Source organism: Sorex fumeus, unplaced genomic scaffold (assembly GCF_029834395.1).
Source record: "Sorex fumeus unplaced genomic scaffold, SorFum_2.1 ptg000047l, whole genome shotgun sequence".
In the NCBI taxonomy this organism is placed as follows: domain Eukaryota; kingdom Metazoa; phylum Chordata; class Mammalia; order Eulipotyphla; family Soricidae; genus Sorex; species Sorex fumeus.
The window spans coordinates 52,582,230-52,599,920 of record NW_026606104.1 but is presented as its reverse complement, the minus strand read 5'-3'; the positions used below and the strand labels follow the sequence as shown (position 1 = coordinate 52,599,920).

Here is a 17,691-nt window from a genome sequence, read left to right as displayed (position 1 = left end):
CAACTTCCCAGGCGCAGCTCACTGGGGAGGGCCCAGCTCCCCTGCCCCCATCACCCCAGCTGGTGGGTCCAGAGCCCTGGCTCTTGCTGGGCTGGGGGATTAGCCCCATTCTCTGTGTCTCTGACCAGGACCCTGTTGCTGCCTCTTTTATTCTCTCACAAAGGCCAAGCCCACGGGGCCTGCTGTGTCAGAGTTTCTGTGGCTAGAGGAAGCCTTACTTCCTTTCCTCCCAGCAACCCAAAGGGCGGGGTGTGTGTTGTGTGTGTGTGTGTGTGTGTGTGTGTGTGTTGGGGGGGGAGGGCTGCTCTAGCTCCAGGGCAGGTACAAGGGAGACAGAGAAGGCTCCGAGTTCACTCAGAAGAGAAGACTCCTTGCTACTGTCACATAGGGTGTAGGTTTGAATTAATGGACTTCTGGCTTGTGCAGACCAACCTTAGGCAGGGCTAGGCTGGCCGGTTCCCAGGGACCCACAGTTTGCTGGGAATGTTCACTGTATTCCCACTACTTGTGTGGCCCGCTGCAGTCCCCGGGGAGGGAATTCTGCAAGAGAGAAATCGTAGCCCAGCTACAGGAATGCCAGGTGGATGCTAGGTCACACCTGGGCAGGAGAGAGAGAGAGAGAGAGACAGAGAGAGACAGAGAGAGACAGAGAGAGAAAGTGCAGGCCATAGGAACCTGTGTATAGCTTTGTATAGCCACCACTCTGGTTCAAATCCCCAGCACCACATATGGTCTGGTGAGCACAGCCAGGGGTGTACCCCTAAGTGCAGAACCAGAGACAGCACCCTAAGCACTGCTGAGTGTGGCCCCAATTCTCTCATTCACCCCACCCCCACCTCCACAAAAAAAAAAAAAAATCAAACCACCTGAGTACAATCTCATGGGCAGGGGCCGTAGGGAGGGCTGGAGGCACAGATAAGAGGAATGGCTCAATGACACCAAATCCACTCTCCTTTCTCCTCCCTAACAGATTGGTGTTTGGAGGTATCTCGGATGAAGTGACAAAGAAATTTCCCGTGTGACACCCCGCGGTGCTTTTGAAGACAGTTCTTCGGACTGATGGGAAAGGGGCCATCTCCCATCCTTATGCTCCGTTCCTAACTGATTATGGTGGATTTGGGAAACAGCCCGGGCCTGGGCCTCCTGCTGCTACCCCAGCCCCGGAGACTCTAGTGCGACCCCTTCACCTGCCTGTCCAGCGCCCCAGAGACCACCCCTCCTCCCAGGGGCCTGGAGCTGCCGAGTGACTATGCGGCTTGGGTTGTGTGTGGCCGCCCTGGTTCTGAGCTGGATGCATCTCGCCTCGGCAGGCAGCCGGGGGCTGAAGGGGAAGAGGCAGAGGCGGAGTAAGTAGTGGAATGAGACTAATGGGGCTGGAGCAGGGGGCCCATGGGGGTGTAGGAGGACGGGGTGGGTGGGTCCTTCTGGGTTATTTCATTCTGGGAGGACGGGGCAGAGTTTTCACTTTGTCTCCTGCAGTTGTGCAGATTACCCAGTGTGGGGATGAGCTGTTGCACTGCCAGGCTCTGTGGATGACTTAAACTGTTCTTCCCCCCTGATGGAGTCGGCCTTCTGAATTAACCCTGCTCTTGTGAGGGGCGAGTCTGTGAATCTGCCCTTTGACATAACACCAGCTTTGTATGGTATCCATGGAGATGCTGGGCGGGCACCCTGCCTTGGGGTGCGTGGTTCCCCCTCACCCACTGCAGTTCAGGGGTCATTTCTTTCTCTGGAGTCTTGAGAGTGCAACCCTTAGCCCCTTTGGGCCAAGAGCTGTGCCCAGTCGGCTGGTGGGTCACAGCCTTCATTGTCCAGGTCATGGGGCAGGGCTGTGGGACGGGGCAGAGTCACGGGCTTGTCCAGTCTTTTTGTCTGGCCCAGGGGGACTCAGGGAGCACCAGGTAGCAAAGAAGAGGCAAAAGGGCAAGCATCAGAGGAACCACCCCCCCCCCCCCCCACCGGCCTTCCCCGCCAAGCCTTCCCTCTGCCCTGCTTTGGATGTGGTTTCTTGCATCCTATCATGGGAAGGAGAGGTTCTCAGAGCTTTTAAGCAAATCCTACCAAGGTGCTAGTGGCAAAACTGAGGCTAAGAAAGAGGAAGAGATGAACAGGCCTAAAGACATGCAGGCAATATTTGGAACAGAGGCCAGGAATGCGGCTCACTGGTAGAGCACTTGCCTTGCAAGCAAGATCTTGATTTTAATTGCCAGAACCACAAAAATAAACAAACTTAAGCCTCCCAAAACCACACAAAACTTATTTGGGGGTCAGGGAAACTGGATTTGTTTTTTTTAATGAGAAATCTCGACTCCTGTGGCCAGAACTATAGTACAGCGGGTAGGGTGTTTGCCTCGCATGCGGCCAGCCCAGATTCAATTCCCAACATCCCATATGGCCCCACAAGCACCGCCAGGAGTAACTCCTGAGTGCAGAGCCAGGAGTAACCCCTGAGCATCGCTGGGTGTGACCCCAAAAGCAAAAAAAAAAAAAGAAAAGAAAGAAAGAAAATTTGACTCGATTTTGTTTGTTTGGGGACCACACCCACCAGTGCTAAAGGTGTGCATCAGGAATCACTCCTGGTGGTGTTGGGAATCAAACCTGGGTTACCATGTGCACGGAATGTGTCCTACCTGCTGCACTATCTCTCCAGCCTTGACTAGATTTTTTTGGTGAGATTCTCCAAAGAACTGGAGCATGTGCTTTGCATAAATGAGTCCTGAGTTTGAGGGCTCCATGTGGCTTTCTGAGCAACATCAGGAGCATCCCTGATGATAAACTATCTTTATTTAAAAAAATAAAGATAGTTGCAATAAAATTTCATGACTGTGGTAAGGCTGACATGAGATAAAGAAATAGATTGCAGGGCCAGAGTAATCTTATAGTGGGCAGGGGGAGCTTGCCTCACACATAACTGACCTGGGTTCGATCCCCAACACCCCATATGGTCCACTGAGATCCACCAGGAGCACAGAGCCAGGAGTATATTTCCTGAGAACCACTGGGTGTGACCCCCCAACCCCCCAAAAAAAGAGTAAGGAGAAAGAAAAATATTGCAAAGCCCTCATATCTTAAGCTCTGAATACATCAGAATGCTTGACCTTTCCTAGAAGCAGTGTTGACCATTGTGTCCCAGGATATCTGGGAAGTAGCGGAGAGAGGAAAAGGATGGAGTTGCCTGGGGGGAGTGGCTGCCCTGATCCCTTCTCCCTGGAAGGACCCTGAGCCTCAGCAGTGCAGGGACAGCTGCTGAGACATGAGCCTCAGAGCTGCCTCTGGTGACTGCTTGTGGGTGATCTCTCCAGCGCCGGGCTCTAACCCAGAGCCACACCCCCATTTTGAGCCCAGAAATGTCCAATCTTGGAATGGAGAGATCATTCAACAGCTGAAGTCATGTTTTGCAAGTGGAAGGCTCAGGTTCAGTTCCCAGCACGGTATGGCCCCCCAGGATCTCTGGGAATACCCCTCCCCTCAGCACAGAGCTGGGGGTAGGCGCCAGGTACTGCCAGATATAGTCAAAACGGCTCAATGTGTGACCTTAGGGTCTGGGAGATTGTCTCTGCATGGTGCAGGAGGTGGTACAGCAGTTAAGGCACTTGCCTTGCCTTGTGTAGACAGCCTGGGATCAATCCCTTGTACCACATATGGTACCCAAGCACCTCCGGAAGTAAGCCCTGAGCACCACCAGTTATGTCTACCCCCTGCCCCGCCTCCCCCCCCCAAAAAAAAATACTGGTGCATGGAACTTCATGACAGGAGGAAATGGGTTGGAATGCCATACACTGAATTACTATACTTTACACTCATGTAGAAAGCCTGGGCCAGATGCCCAAAGGTATGGAACTAGGAGGAAGCATACATGATTGGTTCAGAAAACAATTGTAGTACTGGAGAAGTGGTTTCTTTTATTAATATTTTGAGGGGAAACACTCTCTGGTGCTAGGGCTTATTCCTGGCCCTGTGCTTAGGGGTCACTCTAGGCTAAGGAGACTCGATCTGTCGTGTAGATTTAGGGTGGTCCAGGACCTAGAATGGAACCTGGGTCCACAGCTTGTAAGGCACACACCCTACCCACTGTACTACTGCTCTGGTCTGGAGAAATAGTTTCTAAGCAGTTTTGGGTCGTTTTTATGCTGCTGAAACAGAAGCCAGAGCACAGGCTTTGCCCGAGGAACCCAGGTTCCATCCCAGCATGCCATGGTCCCCTGAGCACCACCGGGAGGACTTAGAAGGATCCTAGTGCTCCACAGGGTGTGGCCCCAAACCAGATTCCCCCCCCCCCCCCCCGCCAAAAGAGCCTAACAACCCTCAGGGTGGGACTCCACAGGCCTCCTGGGCCTGGGGGTGCACAGAGGTCAGAGGGTAAAGCTCTTTGTGCTGGCTGCTCTGGGAAGGAAGGAGCCTCAGAGGGTTTCGAGCAGGGAGCAGGGGTTCTGCCTCCTACCTGCAGGGGCTGGGGGTCCCCAGGGGCACACGGGCCAGATCAAAGGCTGCGTGGTTTCATATGAGTAGTGTGAGTTCAAGAAGCCCAGGTCCAGGATTGGAGCAATAGTATAGCAGGTAGGGCATTTGCCTTGCATGAAGCTGACCCGGGTTCGATCCCCAGCATCCCATATGGTCCCTTGAGTACCACCAGGAATAATTCCTGAGTGCAGAGCCAGGAGTGACCCCTGAGCATTGCCATGTGAGACCCCTCCAAAGTAAGCCCCCTACCCTTCCCAGTGCTTCTCTAATCCTCCTCCATCCATGCCAGCTCCAGCCTACCCACTACCCTTCCCACCCACCACCTTTCAACCCTTTATCTGGGGGGGGAGCCTATCTATACCCTCATGGAGCCTCACCCCTTCCTGGGCTTCAATAAGACAGGCACAAAAAGACAGGCTCACCCTCCAAAGCTGTTGAGGTGGGGGAACTTATGACACGGGGGAATGTCTCCATTGATAGATTCAAGTACTGGAAACAGCAGGAGAGACAGCGGGACATCGATGAATACTTATTTCATCTACACTTTGCCGGAGGATCAGGGAGCCTTCCTGAAGGAGGTGGCTTTCATTGTGACTCCTAAAGGAGTCAGTCCCGGCAGAAAGGCCAGCCTAAGTAAAACAGGGTGAGACACCCATTCCTTTGTACACCCCTTCCCGGCGTGAGGGAGCCTCCCAGACAGCGGACACAGAGGCAGTGGAGAATGGCCCTGCACCCTCTGCGGCCTCATCCTTGCAGATCACCGAAGCCCGATTTCCCATATGGAGGACTCACAGGGCAGTGAGCCTCTGAGCCTTTGCACAGTCTGTCCTGTTGCGCAGACAGGCTCAGCCCCACTCCCGAAAGCCTCTGCGGCTGTGTCCCCTGGGGAGCCTCTGGGGTTTCACCCTCTGCACCTACATTTCCCCAGGATGCCCCCACTGCACAGAGCCGCCTCTGCTCCCCAGGCCTCAGAGCACGTTCCTCAGTCTCGGAGGAGTCGCCCCTAGACTGTCAGACCCCAGAGACGTCCAGTCCCTCCCTCCCAGCAGCTCTCTCCACTGCCCCTGTGTCCTCTGCCTGTCTGCCTGTCCCTCTGTCTGTGTGTGTCTGCCTATCCCTCTGTCTGTGTGTCTGTCTGTTCCTCTGTGTGTCTGCCTGTCCTCTGCCTGTGTCCCTCTGTCTGTGTCTCTGTCTGTCCCTCTGTCTGTGTGTCCTCCCTCTCCTGCCGTCTGACCGTGTGTCTCTGATCTCCTTTCTTCCCAGCAGCCCGCCTTTCTGCTGTGCTTCCAGCCCCACTGGTTTCGTTCAGCAGCTGCTGCTGCTCCCAAGTGTCCTCTGCTGCTGTGTGTGTCTCTGTGACCCCTGCCTGGCCGCCGGCTCCCTCCCACGCACAGACTTCTCCTAGAGTGTCTGATTCCCTGCCCACTCTGCGCCCGCCCTGGCCCTCGGCCCACTCGGAGGCTGTTTTCTTTATTAATTTCTATTTTCTGTTTGTTTCGGGGTCACACCCGGGGATGCTCGGGGCTTACTTTTGGCTCTGCACTCAGGAATCACTCCTGGTGGTGCTTGGGGCACATATGGGATGCCTGGTCGAACTCTGGTCAGCTGCGCGCAAGGCAAATGACCTCCCCTCCCTGATGGCTTTCCAGCCCCTGAGGCTTTTTCCTTGTTAAGGGCTCGAGTCTCCAACTCCACTCCAGGTTTTCTCCAAGTTCCAGACCCCTGTGTTCCACTGCCCAACAGACACTTTCCTCAAGGAGGGAGAGAGGGGGGCCACAAAGCCAGCACACCCACAACCTAACTACTGTCTTTCCCAGTCTGTTTCTCCTCCTCCTCCTCCTTTTCCTCCTCCTCCTTCTCAGCCTTCCAAGCTCCAGCAGCCGCTCTCTGACAGGTGTTAGCCCTGCACCCCCCCACACACACACATCCCACCCATCACCAGTGTGTGGGTGCGTGGATGCCTCTCCTCCACGCCCACTCCTCGGACTCATCGATATTCCACAATTTCCCGTGGTCCCTGGGAACGTCCCAACTCCAGCTCTGCCCTCCCACCACCCCCTGTCCACACTACACAGTGATTCTGACAGGACCCCACTGTTGTCCAGTGTCGAAGCCCAGGCGAGTCCAACTTTAGCCCAATTCCCTTATGCGAGCTCCTTCCCCCAACTCCGAACTCATTTCAGAACCCCAGAATACCACCTTGCTCTAGCAGACCACGACTGCTTGGAAGGAAAATGCATGTGGGGTCATAGAAATAAGAAAGGATAAAACATGTATGACTGAAAACCAGTCATGAGCAATGGTAACTGTGTATCTCACGGTGACTCAATTTTTTTTTTAAGGTGGGGGAGGTGTTAAAGAGGGCCCAAGCGATAGTACAGTGGTAGGGTGCTTTTCTTGCACATGGTTGACCTGGGTTTGATCCCAGGCACCCCATATGATCCCCTGAGCCCTGCCAGGAGTGATCTCTGAGCACAGAGCCAGGAGCAATGCCAGGTGTGGCCCCAAAAAAATAAGAAAAAAAATAAAGAAAAAAATGCACATGGAGAATTATTGCTGGGTGAGCAGGAGACAGAATTCTCAGAAGTTGTTTGCAAATCCATCCTTAATGAGAGGGATAAGAAAGGATGGATGGGAAGGCAGCCGGGGGACACAGGGACCCTGGAACACTGTGGTTCTGGAGACTGAAGCCTTTACTGCAAAAGAGAACTCAAGTGGCAGAACTCCTGCCTAGTATATTCAAGGCTCTGAGTTTGACTCTTGGGACCAGATCCCCCTACCAAGCATCGCTGAGTCCAACCGAGCATTGTTGGGAGTGGTCCCATCCCTTCTCCCCAGCAGCAATAGGAGTAGCCCCTGAAAAATAAACCACAGTGTCTTAAATAAGCCCCCTCCCACCCCATCACCAACAGGAGCAGAGGATTTTTTTTTTTTTTGAAGGAAGGTGCATCCCAGGTGATGCTCAGGGCTTCCTCCTGGCTCTGCCATCAGGGATCACTCCTAGTGGACTGAGGGGGACCATATGAGGTATCAGGGATCGAACCTGGGTCAGCTGCGTGCAAGGCAAGCACCTTCCCCATTCTGCTCTCTCTCTCCGACAACTTCCTGGGGATTTCATGTCTGTTATAGTGGAGACACTGGCCCTCCCGCAGACGCTGCTGATTGGCCGTTCTGCTGAGTGAGGCCGGGGTAGGGGACAGCCCTGCTGGTTCTCAAGTGGTGTCAAGTGTAGTATTTTTTGCTCTTAGGACAATTGAACCAATTAGCATGTGGGGATTTTTTATGCGTTGAGCATAAAAGAGCAATGGCTCTATATAAATCAGCTCTACCTGGAATAAAAAACAAATCAGCCGAACTTGAGTTTTGCTGTCACCTTGTCCGCCTCCCCAAGCCCATCGTCACACACTTCCTGAACCCACACTGGCTGGCAAGCCTGGTGCAACTTCTCCACTTCTTTCTCGGGGGAAAAAATGCACATTAGGAAAATGATACTAGTCATGGGGTTGGGGCCGGAGAGAACTCAAAAGACTGAGCACAGGCTTTGCATGCAGGAAGCTCAGGCTCAATCCCCAGCACCATATGTACCTCCAGCATTCCCAGAAGCAGCCTCCAAGCACGGAGCCGAGCAGCTCCTGAGCACCCCAGGTGGGACCCAAAAGAAAGAGAGGCCAGAGCGATAGTACAGTAGGGTGTTTGCCATGTATATGGATGACCTTGGTTCGATCCCCAGCCCTACATATGGTCCCCTGAGCACTGTGAGGAGTGTTCTCAGAGCACTCCGCCGAGATAAGCCCTGAGCATCGCTGGCCATGGCTCTACACTGCACCCCTCTCCAATAAAGGAAAGGACAGAAGAAAGGAAGGAGGGAGGGAGAGAAGGAAGGAGGAAGAAAAGAAGGAAGGAAGGAAGGAAGGAAGGAAGGAAGGGAGGGAGGAAGGGAGGGAGGAATGGAGGGAGGGAGGGAGGGAGGATGGAAGGAAGGATGGAAGGAAGGATGGAAGGAAGGAAGGGAGGGGGGAAGGGAGGGAGGAAGGGAGGATGGAAGGAAGGATGGAAGGAAGGATGGAAGGGAGGGAGGGAGGGAGGGAAGGAGGAAGGGAGGGAGGGATGGAGGGAGGGAGGACATACCAGACCCTCTTTCATGAGTTGTGAGTTCAGGTGAGTTCCCAGGTGCAGGGCCCTGGCAGGTGGTAAGCTGCAGCTGCCCTTGCTGACTCTGTTGTTATTATCACCTTGTTGCTCACTCATCACTTCTCTCTCCTTCCTCCTACTCATTCCCTTCTGGGAGACCAGGGGCCACTCCTGCTGCCCAGCAACACCCCAGAGCCTCCATCCTCATCTCCCACTTCAGAGGCCAGGGACGGGCTCAGGGGCCAGAGGCGCACAAGCTGCGGCGTCCGGTGCAGAGGCCCAGGCTGAGGACTGACCCGGCTCCAGTGGACTCTGAGCTGGAGCCCAGATCTGTTCTCACCTGCAGCTGTTTTCATCGCCCCCCCCCCCCCCCTCCGAGGCATCTCCTTCCTCCTCAGGGGATCCTCTCACCTCCACCTCTCTGCTCTCCCGCTCTCTCTCTCCTATCTTACCATGGACTTCAGTGGTGACTGGCCCCTCTGTCCTCCTGGGGTCTGGTCAGTCTCCCCGTCCTGCCCATCCCCTAGTGGTCTCCTGTGGTGGGCACACCAATGGTTCTTGAAGCGCTCACCTTTCTACAAAACAGTGTTCCAAGCCTTCCTCAGACTTCTCGGAGGAATGGCCCAGTTCACTTTCTCAGGGGTCCTCCCATCTCAGGTCTCCATGCGGGATTCCCAGGGACCCTTCGTGACTGAGAGTTGCCCAGCCCTTGACCTGCCTAAGATTTGCCAGCAGCTGCCAATTCTTCCTGAGAAAGGGGCAGCTCTGACCAAAGTGCGCAGGAAAACTGCACCGCAAGGCTTCAGTGGCCAAATATTTGGGTCAGCATCTCCCCCTGCGCCTTTTAGACGGTCGCCCTGTTTGGAAGCAGAACCGAGGCATGAGAAGCCCTGCCGGTGCAGAATCTCTGACCAGGGGCCCAGCTTATTTGAGGCTGCCCGCATGTCGGGGGATCGTGTTCCAAGAATTCCAGGTTTATCTGCCTCGTCACCACCATATACTCATCACACCAGGTTTTGTTTGTTGGTTGGTTGATTGGTTCTGGTGAAACTGGCACCATTAAAAAATCTTCACACAGGGCCAGAGCGATAGTACAGCGGGTAGGGCATTTGCCTTGCGTACGGTCGACCTGGGTTCAATCCCCAGCATTCCATATGGTCCCCCGAGCACTGCCAAAAGTAATTCCTGAGTATAGAGCCAGGAGTAACCCCTGAGCATCATTGGGTATGACCCAAAAAACAAAACAAACAAAAATCTCCACACAGTGGTTTTACCCCACTGTCTTACAAAACAGAAATCTGGTGTGAAGTTGGCAATGATGATGCAGTAAAGGACAAGGGTCCTTTGGGACCTGCTTCCAGGCAGGATCCCATTCACCTACCCCTGCAGGGTATAAAAGATCCTTCAAGGAGGGGGAAGATGGCTCCAAGGGTGAGAGTGTCTTCAGTGCATGCAGGAGCTCGGGTTCCACCCCCTAGCCCCACCTGCCCCCGCAAGCCTTTACCAGGGTCACCTCCTTCACAAAGGAAAAGACCTGTAAGAACAGAAGCCACATCTTTCACCACTCCCACCCACAGCCCTCCTGCACCCCAGTCAGCTGCACCCCCGCCCCCGCCGGTGGTTTCATCCCTCTGTGCCTCTGATTCCTAGGGCCCCTTGTCTCCTCCCTCCTAGACAAATCTCTAACATCATTTGGCAACTTTGTTGAGGGGAGCCCACACCTGGCAGTGTTCAGTGGTAACCCTGGCTCTGCACTCAGGAATCACTCCTGGTGGGATCAGGGGCATCATATGGGGTGCCAGGGATTGGACCTGTCAGCCCCGTGCAAGGCAAACACCCTACCTGCTGTCTTATCTCTCTAGCCCCTCATTTGGCAACTTCTGCATGACTCCTGTCTCTTATTTTTGGTCCTGCTGGGTCATGGCCTTGTGGCCGTCCGCATTTGTCTTTCTGGGGATGTCTCTGTACCACCAAAAGATCCGCTCCTCTCCACAGGCCCAGGTATCTTTGTGCCCACAGCTCCAGGTTCAGACTGCATGACCCTTGGTGGTGCTGGTGGAGCTGGCTGAGAAGTTGACTAGGGAAGGAGGTCTCTGGAACTGGAGAGTGCAATGTCTCCAAGGATCCCAAGTCAGCTTGCCCCGACTCCGTAGCACCGACAGGGAACCAGATCCTTTGCTGGGGCTGTCCCTTGTATGGCAGAGTAGAGTCCCTGGCCTCCATGCTCTAGATGTTTGTTGAGGCCTCCCCAAGGTGACCATCAAAACTGCCTGCAGCTATTGCCCTGTTCCTTGGGGAACAACCTCCTTTCCAGTGAAGACTCCCTGGCAAAGCTTATTGTCTTCCTGTCTTTCAGTAGTGACTTTGTCTCAGACAGGCTAACCTATTATCTCTCTTATCCTTAAAACTTTCTTGGGTAGGCGGGGTCACACCCACCGACTGGCCCCCTGGCGCCAAGTAATCCCATCGATGGCCAAGACTCAGAGACTATAAAACCCAGCTCCCCGAAGAGCACGGCCGCAAGTGCAGCCGTGTGACATTTTATTATCTTATTATCTCATTCCTACTTTGGACAAACTGGCAGGCTACCGAATGTAACCTACCCACACGGAGAGTCTGACAAACTCCCCGTGGCATACCCAATATGCCAAATACCAGTAACAATGATGGGTCTCATTCTCCTAACTCTGAAAGGGCCTTGAATATGACACTTTTTTAAAAATCTCAGGGCTAGGACGAAGGAGGTATTACTGGGGCCTGCTCGAGGCAATTGACGAATAACAGGATGGTCGTGATCGTGATCCTTAAAACTTTCTTGGGGCTAGAAATATGGGGGTGGGGGGGACGGTGTTTGCCTTGCATGCACTGCCAGGAGTGATCCCTGAGCACAGAGACAGGAGTACACCCCGATCATACTGGGTGTGGTCCCAAAGGAAAAAAAAAACAAATGAAAAAGAGAACATACAATAATGTTTTTTAATTCTAGGATTAAAAGGGAAAAAGTTCTCAGCTTGGCAGAAAGCTCAAAGGGCTTTGCATGTTGGGACCCTGGGCTTGATTCCGGACACACCTGGTGCCCCAAGCAGGGCACCACTTGGCGCTCTGAGGCTACTCCTGGCTCTGTGCTCAGGAACCCCAAAGAGTGACCCTGAGCACCACCACTGTGGCCCTCAAACAAATCCTGGGCCACCAGAAAGATAGATCAACAGTGGCGTTCATGCCTTGCACATGGGGGACTTGAGTTTGATATCCAGCGTTGTATGGTCCCCCAAGCACTGCCGGGTATGGCTCCAGTGGCCCTGGGTACGTATCAGGTCTGCACAGCCTGACTGTCCCTGAGGGCACTCCTGAGGGAACCCTTAGCACTGCTTGGGAGTGTTCCCCCAACAACCCCCCCCCCACACACATGCACACAACCTCCTTTCATAACTCAGGCTGAACTTTCTCTGGGGAAGGGAGGGCCAGCTCCAGAAGCTTCTCTCTGGTGAGTGTAGGGAGTGCAGGAGGTGGAGCAAACTCAGAGGGTGAGCTTCTGTGGGGTCTTCTGCAAGGACAGCTGAGAGCTCTTGCTCAGGCATCTGGAGAGAGAGAGAGAGAGAGAGAGAGAGAGAGAGAGAGAGAGAGAGAGAGAGAGATTGCAGATAGCTGCCTACCTGACCTGTGCTTTCCGAGAAGTACATCCAGTCTGCAGTCTGCTGCAATGCAAAAACAGTCCTTTTGGGGTGGGGGGTTGGACATGGAGGAGACCTCACTCCCACCCCCTCTCACTTTCCCCTATTACAGTCAGCGCCGAGGGGAGCCAGGCCTGCGCCAAGGGCTGTGAGCTCTGCTCCGAAGTCAACGGCTGTCTCAAGTGCTCGCCCAAGCTCTTCATCCTGCTGGAGAGGAACGACATCCGCCAGGTGGGCATCTGCCTGCCGTCCTGCCCGCCGGGTTACTTCGATGCCCGCAATCCCGACATGAACAAGTGCATCAGTGAGTGGGGGCAGGGCTGGGCACTGGGGAGGGCAGCGGGCACTGAACGGGAGGCGGCAACTTCCTGTCTCCTGGGCCATAGACCCCACCCACTGCTGCATCTCTGAGCTTCATTCTCCAGAGCCTCATCTCCTTCCATCATGTCCCCAGCCTTGTCAAGCCCTAGAGCTAAGAGCCATCACCCCCTGTCCCCCGCCCTCATCCACCTGCTCCATCTCCCTTGCCTCCTGCCATGATCCAGCCTGCTTCGTTCATCACCTCTGTCTGGATCTGCATCTGGGCCCTCCCTCTCCCTCTGTGGCAGCCGCGGTTCCCATGTGTTAAAGACTCAACACCACTTGTCACGTGGCTGAGTGAGAGCCTGGGGGCTCCACAGGCTGCAGGGAAAGTGAAGCCCCCTCAGGCCCCTCAGCCCCAGTCTCCCTCTGCTGCCTGGATCTCTTCACTCAGCTCTTCAGGACACGGGTCCTGCCTTAGCTGCACCACGCTGGGGTATATGTGTGACACACTCATCTACTCACAAATATACTCTCGCAGCACACAATCACACACTTGCCTGATTCATGCACACGTACAATTGCAAAGGCGCATTCACAAACATACACACATTCACGCACAACATACACACTTGCAAACACAATCACGAAACATACTCACTCGAAGCACACAATCACACACCCTCACAAACACACCCATGTGCTCTCCCAACATACACTGGCACACCCACACCCTCACACTTGCAAACATTCACCTTCACACAATCACTAACGAACACACACACATATTCACCAACATATGCACGCTCGTGCACACACACGTTCTCGGGGGTACCCTCCCCTTCATTCAGCAGAAAATCCCTCTTCCCTGTCAGCTGGGCCTGGGGGGAGACCTCAGTGACGGGAGCCCTGTAATAAACAAGGACCTCATCTCTGAGATGGGGTGCTGGGCTGCAGCCCCCAGTATTGAGGTAAGAGGCAGAGGTCAAAGCCCCAGTATCTGGCACCCCCATAAATGGGAGTTGCTGTTCTCCTTGTGTTTCAAAGAGTCAGAACGAGTGAACCCGGGCGTCCGGGGGAACAGGCTGTAGCAGAGGGCAGCCTGGAGGCCAGAGGCGCAGAGTGGACAGGGAGCTGGGGAGTGTGGTGGGACGATACTGGCTCTGCCCTCTCGGTCCTCTGGCTGCCTAGGGTTGAGATTTCCTGGCCGTTGGCTGTCAGGTGCCAGAGGCGGGGAGGAAGTTGCCCAGGCTGGCAAGAGAGATTGTGCAAGCGTGTGTGGGAGCTGCCAGGAGTGGAGCAGGGAGGACCCGGAGTCTGATCAAAGTGTTTCTAGGAACCTGCCCTTGCACAGGGAGAGGAATTTGCCCTGGGAGTGCTCCCTGCTCCTCCACTGTGCAGAGCCAGGATTCGGGGGACTGCGGATGCCCAGCAAAGGGGAAACGGGAGGCCATAGAGCCGCTCTGGGGGTCCTGCGCTCCTGCAGTCCCACCCACCGCTGCAGAGATGCGGACGCCCACATCTTGTGCCCAGCTGAGCCTGGACGTCTGTTTCTCTCCGCCTCCCCAAAAGCTACTCAGCATGGATTCATTCTGGGGTCTGACCATGGGGCTCCCAGTCAGCCCTCAAGCCTGGCCGCCTGGCCGTCCCTCTCCACCTTCACCGAACCTCACTGCTCCAGGCCACGAGGGTCCTGCCCTCAGGGTGGGTGTTGGGTGCTGGCTAAGCCCAAGCTCCCCGGTTCATGTCTTCTCCGCAGAGTGCAGGATCGAGCACTGCGAGGCATGCTTCAGCCACAACTTCTGCACCAAGTGCAGAGAGAACCTGTTCCTGCACAAGGGCCGCTGCTACCGGGCCTGCCCCGAGGGCTCCACCGCTGTCAACGGCACCATGGAGTGCGGCCACCCTGGTGAGACGGGTGCGGGGAGGGGTGGGGCCCCACCACCCCTGGGCTTCATTCAGCACCCACCCTAGATGGCTGTGACACCCAGGCCCCAGAGAGGTAGTACAGTGGCGTCAGCCTTGCACATGGCCCATGAGGGTTTGAATTCCAGAGCCGTATATGGCTTGATTTCTGGCCCCAGGGGCTAGAGCGATAGCAGAGCGGGTAGGGTGTTTGCCTTGCATGCAGCCGACCCGGGTCCGATTCCCAGCATCCTGTATGATCCCCCAAGCACCGCCAGGAGTAATTCCTGAGTGCATGAGCCAGGAGTAACCCCTGAGCATTGCCGCGTGTGACCCAAAAAGGAAAGAAAATAATAATAATAGTATTTCCGGCACCACCAGGAGTCACTCCTGAGCACAGAGCCAGGAGCAGTCCCCGAGCACTGCTAGAGGGGGTTCCAGGGCTGGGAGGGGCATTGAGAACCAGGTGGAGAGGCTCCCCAGGGTGTGTGGAGTTAGGGAAAGAGATGTGAACCCCCCTCACCCCACCAGGACAATGTGAACTAAGTGAGTGGTCGCCGTGGGGGCCGTGCTCCAAGAGGAAGAAGCTCTGTGGCTTCCGGAGGGGCTCAGAGGAGCGGACACGGCGGGTGCTGCAAGCCCCTGGGGGAGACCACACCTTCTGCTCAGGCACCAAGGAGACTCGGAGGTGCACGGTACGGAGGACACCGTGTCCTGAAGGTGAGTCACAGCCCCTCCTCCTCCCTCCCTCCCAGGCTTCACCACCTTGGCTGTCCGGGAAGGCCCAGCATAGACCCCATGCCACACAGGCCAGAGCCGTGTGCCAGCGGGCGGCTCGGAGCTCTGTAGGGTGGAGCCTCCATTCCCATCCTTCCAGCCTCCTGCTTTCTTTCCTCCCCACTGTCCAGGGACTTCGAAGGACCCGGGGTATCCTGGCAGAGAAGGAGATGCTAAAATCCAGAGCGGTCTAGGGGGGAGAGGGCCAAAGTCACAACCTGGCCTCAGAAGCTTTAGGGGTGCATGGGGAGGCTCAGCTGCCTGCCTTGAGGTCCACCGTGTCTGAGCAGTGTCCACTGGGACCCAAGGTCTAAACAAGACATTAGGAAGAAGAGGGTTCTGGGGCATCGAGGTTGTGTGAGGAAAAGGCTCTCAGGGTACCCCCTCTCAGACCTAAGTTTTGGGGTCGTCCAACATGGCTGCTGGTCCCTGGAGAGAGCCTGGCTGCCTCTAGTAGCATCTCCCGGCCTCCTCCAGCCACCCACTTCCTCACCCCACTCCCCCTCCCCCAGTAAAGCCCTTGGCCATGCCCAGGGCATCGTCTCTGACTCTTCCTGCTGTTGGGGTTACAGGGCAGAAGAGGAGGAAGGGGGGCCAGGGCCAGCGGGACAACGCCAAGAGGAAGTCAAGCCGGAAGGAGAGCAAGGAGGAGGGCATCGGCTCCCGGAGACGCAAGGGTCCGCAGCCACAGCCGGACCGAGGGACAGTGGGGACGGTGGGGCCCACCTAGGGCTGGACTTCGCCTCCAGGCTCGTGCAGAGAGTCCAGCACTCTGGAGCCCTACCCAACCCGAGGGCAGCGGCCATGGACAGACACGCATCTGCCACCCAGAGACCTTGTGCAAACATGCTACCACCAGACACGCACCCAGGACCTGTGCCCGCTGTCCAGGCCATCAGCGGCCACTTCCATCCCCGATGTCACGGTGTGAGCAGGACAGTGAGACAGCAGAAGGGTCATCTCTGGCAGAAGACCAGCAGCACGGTGCCCCCTGAGGACCTGGGAGAGAAAGAGAGAGAGAGAGAGAGAGAGAGAGAGAGAGAGAGAGAGAGAGAGAGAGAGAGAGAGAGAATGTCCCAGCCCCAGCTTGGCGGAGCAGAGCAGAGCTCCAGCAGGTCCCTGGTGGCACAGGAGCCAAGCCTGAGGACTGTGACTTTACCTCTGGGGATATAGTCCCTCTAGTCGGGGCTCCCCGACTCTGAAATATGACTTCAAGGGTTCTGGCGGATTAAAAACTAAGACCAACGACAGGCTAGCCATGGTCCCTGTTCCTTCTCCGTGCACACGGTCTGGTCCTTGGGAGCAGGAAGGGACAGGGCTGAATTTCACGAGATCACTAATAGCCTCCTGGAGAGGGGGTCCAGAGCAGGAGAGAAAAGTGGAGGCCACCAGGGGTGGTCCTCATTGTCTCTCCAGTCTCTTTACCTGGGTGTGGTCTGTAGCAAGGCTATTCCAGGGCAGGGGGGTTGGGGGGGTCTTGGGTCCCATCCCAGAGCTGGATTCTGGGACCTGGGCACAGTGATGTTGGGGGTAGCATGACTGGGTCCTCTCGGGATGGAGTGAGTGGGCCCAAACAGCAGGCAGCAGGAGGGCTTTGTCTCTGGGAGAGGGAAGCTGTGTGGAAGGGAAGTCATGGCAGGGGCAGACCCTGGGAAATGGCTCTGGACGGGCAGAACCATGACTAGAATGACCTTCTAGTGGGACAGTGGGGACTGTGGGACTCACCTAGGGCTGGGTTTCGCTTCCAGGCTCGTGCAGAGAGTTCAGCATTCTGGAGCTTTACAAAGCCTGAGGGCAGCGGCCACAGACAGACACACACCTGCCACCCAGACTTTGTGCCAACATGCTACCACCAAGACACATACCCAGGATCCATGTGTGCTGTCCAGGTCACCAGAAGTGTCTTTGGTGGGGCTGGAGCAGTAGTACTGTGGGGGGGCGGGAGGTGTGGTATTTGCCTTACACGGAGCCGACCTGGGTTCAATCTCCAGTATCCCCTATAGTCCCCTGAGTCCACCAGGAGTAATTCCTGAGTGCAGAACCAGGAGTAACCCCTGAGCATCACCAGATGTAACTCCCATCCCACCCACCCCAAAAAAGTATCTCTGGCAGCCCTGGGGCCAGGCCAGACCAAGGATTTGGTCTTCAGTGGGGAGGAGGGGACAAATGGGAGCCTGGTTCCTGCAGGGCTTACAGGTAGATGGGATGACAGGCGAGATGCAAGAAATGATTTGATGGGGGTTGGAGCAATAGCACAGCGGGTAGGGTGTTTGCCTTGCACACGGCCAACCAGGGTTTGATTCCCAGCATCCCATATGGTCCCCTGAGCACCGCCAGGGGTAATTCCTGAGCGCAGAGCCAGGAGGAACCCCTGTGCATTGCCAGGTGTGACCCAAAAAGCAAAAAAAAAAAAAAAAAAAGAAATGATTCAATGAAAGCATAATTA

General features: G+C 55.6%; 1 protein-coding gene across 1 annotated transcript; it reads left to right on the top strand.

The window, feature by feature from the left end:
- Positions 1 to 1,249: 1,249 nt before the first annotated feature.
- RSPO1 (R-spondin 1) lies at positions 1,250 to 15,975 on the top strand. The gene is made up of 5 exons (XM_056123613.1): positions 1,250 to 1,346; positions 12,376 to 12,567; positions 14,323 to 14,472; positions 15,000 to 15,188; positions 15,818 to 15,975. Exons 1-5 carry the CDS (start codon positions 1,250 to 1,252, stop codon positions 15,973 to 15,975), a joined length of 786 nt encoding a protein of 261 aa, XP_055979588.1.
- The last annotated feature ends 1,716 nt before the right edge of the window (positions 15,976 to 17,691 follow it).